Source organism: Eurypyga helias, unplaced genomic scaffold, assembly GCF_000690775.1.
Source record: "Eurypyga helias isolate BGI_N326 unplaced genomic scaffold, ASM69077v1 scaffold26992, whole genome shotgun sequence".
Taxonomy (NCBI): Eukaryota; Metazoa; Chordata; class Aves; order Eurypygiformes; family Eurypygidae; genus Eurypyga; species Eurypyga helias.
Window position 1 is genome coordinate 1937 of NW_010235835.1, and position 8660 is coordinate 10596.

At 50.6% G+C, this 8660-nt stretch overlaps 1 protein-coding gene across 1 annotated transcript; it reads right to left on the bottom strand.

Moving 5' to 3' along the window:
* Window positions 1-551: 551 nt before the first annotated feature.
* TSN (translin) lies at window positions 552-8656 on the bottom strand (the record flags this gene model as incomplete). The annotated part of the gene is made up of 5 exons (XM_010146890.1): window positions 552-889; window positions 1624-1703; window positions 2401-2516; window positions 3313-3409; window positions 8617-8656. Coding segments are annotated over 5 exons (564 nt in total), but the record flags the coding sequence as incomplete, so codon positions are not given.
* Window positions 8657-8660: the final 4 nt, after the last annotated feature.

Consider the following 8660-nt stretch of genomic DNA (forward strand, 5'->3'; position numbering starts at 1 on the left):
CTCCCTGGCAACAGAAACCTTGGAGGCAAGGAAAAAACAAAGGGGGGCGGGGTGGGTGCAACACCCCGCTTCCAATGGAGAGCTTCCCAGGAATATTTTCACTATTTTCTCAGTTAAGGGGAAATGACCAATGACCAAAGTACATTAACAGAAGCGATTTTAAAAGAACTGGGTAATAAACAGTTAGGCAAATCTGTTCAACTTACTGACGTAGGTGAAAATTTAAGGAACAAAAAGGCAAAAAAAGTTTTTTTAAAAAAAAAGAAAAAAGGCTAGATATTTACACAGCGTGTTCTCCAAAACACGACACGGATCTGCACCGAGCCGCGTGCTGCGCCCACCTCGAAGGCGCGAGCACCGACAGCGGAAGCACAGCACGGCCGGGGCAGCCAAGCGACGCTAGGGAACTACTGAGCTCACACCGACCCCTGCTGCTGCCGGGCACAGAATGGCACCCTGTGTTTCGGCAGAGGAACCCCAGGGGGAACGGCCCCCTGCCCTAATCTAGATGCGATTTTACAAAACACTGAGATCTAACACCCGTACTACACCTTTTGTAAGAAAATAGAGAGCAGCTTTCAGCCGCACTTCTTCTAAGCTACTGTCGGAACTGGCAACCATCGGAGGTAATCGATGATGCCGTTACCAGGAGCGTCCTTCACTTCTCCCCACCCCCCGCTGCCTCCTTACTGAGTCCTCTGATCGACAAGTCGTAAACCACTTCCTCAATTTTCTTCACGTCGTATTTCAGGCCGTCGTATCGTTTCCTCAGGGAGTCGTTCTTCAGGTTGAGCAGGCGGAAGCCGGAATCCAGCTCGTTGATGAAAGTCGAGATGCGGAGGGGGCGAGAATAGTCACCGGCCGTGACGCTGTTCACGGCCAGCCTGGCCTGGAGGGGAAGGCGCACAGGAGAACATCACAGAGGAACCCACCCAAATCACATCACTGCTCCCATCTCTTACTTCACCAGATGAAACGGTTTTGTTCCAGTCAGGTTATTTACACTTGATCTGCCCCGTTTTTTTGGGGGGCAACAATCCTGGATTTTCAATCAATTAACTAGATAAATCTTAAAATACCAGTGAGCTCTGGCATACAGAGAGGCTGAGAGAGTTGGACTTGTTCAGCCTGGAGAAGAGAAGGCTCCAGGGAGACCTTATAGCAGCCTTCCAGTACCTGAAGGGGCTACAAGGAAGCTGGGGGGGACTTTTACAAGGGCCTGTAGTGACAGGACAAGGGGAAACGGGTTTAAACTGAAAGTGGGGAGGTTTAGATTAGATATCAGGAAGAAGTGCTTCCTGGAGAGGGTTGTGAGGCACTGGAACAGGTTGCCCAGAGAAGCTGTGGATGCCCCATCCCTGGAAGTGTTCAAGGCCAGGCTGGATGAGGCTTTGAGCACCCTGGTCTAGTGGAAGGTGTCCCTGCCCATGGCAGGGGGGTTGGAACTAGATGATCTTTAAGGTCCCTTCCAACCCAAACCAGTCTGTGATTCTATGAGCCAGTTTGCTAGAGGTTCAGCACAAGGGGTCACCTATCATAACTTCCAGGAACATCCTGGGAAAGGTAGCAAACGCTGCTTTAAGTTAGTTTCAACCCAAACAGACACATGAATATCTTCCTTACCAGCTCACTGGCGAGAGTCAGCACGCCAGAAAGATAGTCTTCAATGTCCAGGTGAAAGCCCCGCTCCCGCTCGGCTTCGACTGCAATGAAAAACAGAGTGGCAATCAGGCGGCACCACGCGTGAGTGAAACCAGCGCGCTGCCAAGGCAGCTGGTTACTGGAGCTAATTCAAAATGCTGAGTGTATGAAACATTATTACACAACCACAGTCAGCCTCTGCCTCTGTGTGACATCATCACCGTCTCATCTCAGCCGTTTGATTTAGCATCTCGTACACCCTCAACTAGACACGCAAGAGGTTATAACTGGTCCGACAGAATAACCAAATCAGCATTAATAACTAGGAGGGGGATCTGCAGTCACCTCTTAGAAAAATATTTTCCCAATTTCTCCCAAAACCTTCGCTCTGGGAGGACACATTCTCTTACAGCGGAAGAATTCAATCCATTTTCCATAGTTTTTAACACTAAAAGCAGAAAGTGTGAAAAATAAGATCTCATCCCTGTATTTTCTTTTGGTAGATTGATGCAATTTGAATGAATCTTCACTGACGAACTTACCAATGACGAAATACTTGTGTTCACACTGTGAACAACATTCGCCCACTTCCACCTTCCAAAAGAATCTGTTGTTTATGTAATGACACCAAACACCAGACCCATTTTGGAAGCTATTTCTTGGGAAGAAGCGAAATTCCGCCGTTTCCCTGTACCTCTGACAGGGACAGCATCTGACAATATCGCAAGCTTGTTCTCTTCAGTTCCGACACGGACTTACTCCCAAGTATTTCTGCAACAGCTTCGCGGGTCACTAACGTTTCCGACTCCAAGTAGACGACAAACGCTGCCAGGAACACCAACCGCTGAAGCACAAACCTCCAGTGCTCGTGAAATCTGTCGAGGAAAACACCACGGCAGGGTAGCAGTACGTAACAGCTACTACCAGAGAGTCGGGCAACAGGCACACATTACGCACACGTTACGCTTTCCGCCTTTACACACAGCTCTTGGCAGTATTTTTAGCTTATCGAAACGCCACCAGCTTGAAGTCACCTACTCGGTAGCCCAGAACTTCACTGGACGCCAGCGCTGCTCACACCCCACCCCCCACCTCCTCTGTTCACAGAGTTTTTTGGGCTGGGGTGCCCACGAGAAGCAGGGCTTTCGCTCCCACCTTCCCTCAGCAGATCGGAGCTGACAAGGTGATGAATCTTTGAAACGTTCTTGCTAGACACTGTCCCCTTCTGGCAGCAAAGGAAGCACAAAGGTGACAACTTCATTCAGCACCTGCAGTGTCAAGCAGCCCTTTCACGACAGATTTAGAGTGCTGTTTTCAGAAATGCCCCAAACCTAACCTCACTGAAATTAATGGAGCAGCAAATACTCTGCTCCCGGAAACAAGGGCAGCTCCAACAGGATTTCTTAAAGCTTCCTTTTTCTTTTTGAAATGTTTCTAGGAAAAGAATTAAATACTGTGTATTTTTAGTGAAAAGTTACAAACGGAGTGTTTGAGCAAAAGCATTTTTTGTCTACGCTGATGAAAAGCCTCACACTTCTCTCCCACCCTTTGCTTTTCAAGCAGAAAGAAGCATCCAGCCCGTAAACCTTAAATCATTCTTCCAAAGTCACGGTGCCAAATGCGCCCAGGCAGCTCCTATATCCCTGCCTGGCTGTGTGTGACCCTGCACACCTGTAATACTGATCAGCGGGAAACTTGGTCTTCAGAGATTCCAGCTGCGTCCTCACTGTTCCGAAGTGCTCCCGAGCTTTCTGGCATTTTGTCGGTACTGAAAAGGAAAGAGCGCAATGTTCAGAACCTGACGGACAGCAGGGTGTTGGAGCAGAGTCTCCGGGGCGGGCAGTGCTCCTTACGCTCCTTTGCTGCCCAGGATAGTCCGCTGACATTCCAGTCAACCTTCAAAATACCCACTGGCACACCACGAGTCACACAGGCAGAGGAGAAATACTCTGAGTTTTGGGTTAATCTGCTCGTTTTGAACTTGAGCCACGATGCCCCAGGATTAGTTAAGAATCCCTGCTAATCATGCGTAATTACTGCTGCTATAAACTCACGTCAGGGATGAGGAGCCCACTCCAACGGGCACTGACGGAAGGAAGCACCAGGAGGGTCACGCAACGGACAGGCCAAGAGGCAACAGGGGATACAAATGGACGGAAGCGGGAGCAGAGGCGATTGGTGTTCATCTGCGGAAGGAACCAACGAGCAAGGGAGCCCAGCGACGCACCACGCAGGGTGACATGCAGGCAGTGCTGCGGGAGGGACAACAGGCGGAGAAAGGCTGACAGAGGTGTCGAGTGTCCGACCCCATTGGAGGCAACAGAGGAGCGATTTCGCTCGAGGTTCTGTAGCTGCAGAAGAGCCGCGACCGCGGCAAAGACGCCAGGGGCAAGGGAAGGAGCCAGCAGGGGCAGCGAGGCAGGTAGAGCCCGTGTCACCACCCACCCACGCAGCAGCGCTGCCGGGCGGCACCGCAGGAGGAAGGGCGCAGCAGGGATCTGAACGGACACCTGCTAACGGACACCGAGTTCCAGCTGTGTGAACAGAGTACGAGGAGGAGGAGCAAGTGGAGTTGTGCAGGGGTTATAAACAGGAGGTTCTGGGGAGCACCCCAGTGAAGTGGTTTAGAAAAAACCCAGCAACAACCAGATGACAAGGAACAGAACAGCATTGCCCACAGCTGGCCCGAGAGAGCCCACACGGCACGTGGCACCGCTGCCGGACTCGCACAGTCAAGGGAAAGCAACTTTTCTTTCTCCGTTCTAAAGCCTTAGATATTTTTCCTTACCGATGAGAGTTAGGTTAGATGAGGTCGCTTCCCGAAGGGATACTGCACGTTTCCCGCTTTCAAGTGATGCGCTTGAAGAACCTGGGTTTTAGCCTGCCCAATGCACCGTGTTACACGTCCGCAGAGAAACCGGCACTTGTTCAGGTACCACCCACTGCCACCTCCTGTTCACCGCCAGCAGTTACAGCCACGCGGCGCCCGCAGCCAGGGCCTGACGGAACTCATCAAGCCAGTGCTTCCTCGCTGCGGCCTTCACAGAAACCCCGGTCACGACCCAAAGCCGGCGGAGGGTCCCCCTCACAGGCTCTCCTGCACCTTGATGCAGAGAGCCAGGAGTATTTAAACAAGATCCATAGAAGCTAAAGTGAAAGCAATGATGATTGTTATCCAACAAGCCCTACTAGGAGTCACTTCAGTGTGTTTAAAAAGCTTCTTTCAATTAATAAAACATCATTTCTGTTCACAAAAAGAAAAAAAAGAAAAAAGGGCACTTAAAAATAAAAGCTGGTGGAAGCAGAAGGTGAAAGCGCTCTGTGTGGCAGCCAGAATGAAAGAAACATATGAAGCTCAGTGACAGCTGTCCCTCAAACACTGTCCTCAAACTCCGCATCAGCCGTGGCAGCCGTCACGTGGCAACCGCCCACCAAGTGAGACACAAGCTTGCACCTTGGCCTCTGCCAAAGGAACTTCTGACAAAAATGAACAATCTTTACTGTAAACGTTTCAGAGAGCAGCACCCAAGACACACTTAACCTCTCAGCTTCAAACCATCCTCCTGCATCCTTGCATATCCCGCTGACATTTTGCTCAGCATGACGTGTTTCGAGAACAAAGGCAATATGCAAGTGGAATTTCAGCCTCCCAAGAAGAGGCTGCCACTCGGCCTCAGGTCAGCTAACAGCAGGCCGAGGCACACCTTTCTGAGCAGTTCTCAAGCTCCGTGTTGGACAGGGAACAGAGGGAGCACAAGAGGTGTGACCCTTTAGCTCTGTTCCAGAGGCTCTGCTGGTTTTCCTTCCCCTCAGCTGAGTAACGGCTACGACCAGAACTGCTTTATCCCACAGCTAAACACAGCCTCACACTCGGTGCCGAGAGAGACCACGGAGATGCCGTCAGGGTGAAACAACTGTTGTCTGCGGGAAGGTGGCCGCCCCACAGTGAAAAAGTTAGACAAAAAGCTCAGTGAGAACAGGTTTAGCCAAGAGGGAAGTCCCTGGACTGGTGCTGAGAGAGACCACGGAGATGACGGCAGGGTGAAACAGCTGTTGGCTGCAGGGAGGTGGCTGTCCCACAGCAATAAAGTTAGACGAAAAGCTCAGTGAGAACATGTTTAGCCAAGAGGGAAGTCCCTGGAGAACACGGGAAAGACATTGTGCAAGACATAACAGAGCCTTCAAGGAAACTGGGGGGAGACTTTTCACAAGGGCCTGTAGTGACAGGACAAGGGCTCACAGTTTTAAATTGAAAGTGGGGAGGTTTAGATTAGATGTCAGGAAGAAGTTCTTCACGGAGAGGGTGGTGAGGCACTGGAACAGGTTGCCCAGAGAAGCTGTGGATGCCCCATCCCTGGAAGTCTTCAAGGCCAGGCTGGATGAGGCTTTGAGCAGCCTGGTCTAGTGCAAGGTGTCCCTGCCCATGGCAGGGGGGTTGGAACCAGATGATCTTTAAGGTCCCTTCCAACCCAAACCAGTCTGTGATTCCATGACAGTGCTTTAAACAGCACTGACCGGTACATGAAACTGCCCTCCATCGAACTCCCAGCTATCCCGCTGCTCTATGAACAGACATCACGCCACCCTTATCCTTCTCTTTGGCAGCACGAATTGCTCAGCCCAGTGCAAATCCCTTACACGTATTCACTCGTGCCCTCGTCTCCTCGAGTTCTCATCACTCCGCGTCAACTGACGATGCAAGAATCACTACAAAGGATCAAGTTCTATGAACAGACCTCATGCCACCCTTATCCTTCCCTTTGGCAGGATGAATTGCTCAGCCTGGTGCAAATCCCTTACACATTTTCACTCGTGCCCTTGTCTCCTCGAGTTCTCATCACTCTGCGTCAACTGATGATGCAAGAATCACTACAAAGGATCAACCGGCAGGCTGCTGCGGGAAAAAGAGTTGCCCCCCACTCACACCGGGGGAAAGAAGTGGGCACAGCAAGCCAGACAGCTGCTGTTGGCAGCAGTACCAGCCGAAACCACCCACAGCCGTGAAGTGTCATTAGTCACTCTGTCACCTGTGAGCCTCTAGTAATTATTAGTATTTTTGCTTTTTAATTAGTTATGAATTTATATGGTTTATTTAGTTACACCATTTATCATTTAGTATCTTTATAGTTCAATGTGGATTGTTAATAGCGTTGAGTTTCTCTTACATTTCAGCACACACAAATACAAGGCTAGAAAAACCTTGGTGCTGCAAAGTCACTCCACGGCAGTGAGTAATCCTCTCCTTCCACTGCAAGATTCATCACTTACCCCTTTTGAATCTACTGAGGAAGAACCATTCCAGTTCCTCAGTCAAACCGTGGTACCGACCCAGCAGGATGCTGCAGTCAGCCGAACAGCCACCGAAGAGCACCATGCTGCAGGACTGCGCCGTCTGCAGCTGTCACATCTGGCAAGTGCTGTCTGTCCCCCTAACAACCCGCCTGCTAACTGGCATTTTGTCGTTCTCCTCTAAGCCTTTATTAGTCTAAACCTCTGCTGGCTTTATTATGCTTGGAACTGATGACAAACTGACAGGTCTATTATCACCAGTTACCTCCTAACCTACTGCCCAGATACTTGTTATCTTTGATATTACAAGAATTATAAGACAAGCTCCAGCCCCCCCCCACCCCATTTTTTTCTCCTTAACTATTCCAAATCTCTCCTCATACTCTGCAAGTTCCAGGACCAGCTCACTCCCAGAATTAAAAATCCAGAGCCAGACACAAGTCTGTACCATAAAACACTGGAAAGCAACCCCTGAAGCTGATACCCACACAGAACAACTGTCACAACACCCAGACCTTTACTCAGCTTAGAAAAATGTGTGTATGCTCGTGTAAATTAGCCAAACAGCAGCTGTCATTTTTAGAGCTGCCAGATTTCTTCACTAGGTGGAAGCTGCGTTTGCCAGCAGAGGTCAAAGCTCAGGTGTTGCACATTGCTGGGTGCGTACCTGCCTGGAAACCAGAGAAACCCCAGGTCTCCAGCTCGGGGCTGCTGGTGAACGTCATCAGGCTGCTAACAGCCAGTCAGCTCTGCAGGTGAACAGAATCCACTGGCAAAGGGTGGCCTGCCAGATGTCTCCCCCTCCAGATTCTTCTCAAGAGTTTCCAGGAAAGTCAGAATGGATGCTTCTTCTCAGGAGATATTCACTGACTTGTAAACAGCTTTTAAGTCACATATTTAAGGGGAAAAAAACACCCCGTTTGTTCCAGTAGTTCCACCAGTTAGTCTAAAAATGGGTGTGGGGGAGCAGAAAGCACATTTGGCAACTTGTCCTGCAGGACTGTTCTCAGGCCTTGGAGGGAACAGGCTGGCCTGGAAACATTATGTCAAACATCTCCCAAATTTTGACTGAAAGCAGGAACCAGCAGAACAACTCCAGTCGGTACTCAAACACACATCAACGGCAGCTCCTAATTTATCAGCCTTTTCCCCTTATATGTGGTAAGGTTAAGCACATTTTATACACACACACGCACAGTCAGTCTTGTACAAACCAGACTAAAGGCCCTCCTCAGCGCTCAGGATCACAGCTTTTTGGGGGACAGGGTGAAAAGGTGAGGAAGGCAAGCGACAGTAGAATCAGCAGAACATAAAAATCTACCTGCACGTCACTTGGAGGGAAATCTACGAGCCAGTTCAACAACCCAGAAAGCAAACACCTGTAAAAAGAACACACTCTTCTGCACTGAGACAGGGGAAGACCAACCTGGGGACAGGAGAACGGGAGGGAATGGCGTTTCCTGAGGATGAGTAGCAGCCTTCACGCTTATCCACCTTGAAACACCCCAGCCGCCCCCGAGAAGCCCACGCAGGCCACCCCCGTAGCGCCCACGTGCCAGTGAAACCTGGGGAAGGGCCGTCTGTGACAGAGGGACCGCGTTTCCCGGGGGATATTTCCCGCTCCCCCAACGGCTCTTCCCCGCTCCCCCGGTAAGGCGGAGCGCGGCGCTGCCGCGTGGGACTCACTGTCTTGGAAGCCGGCTCCCTGGTGCACGCCCTGCAGCAGCGTG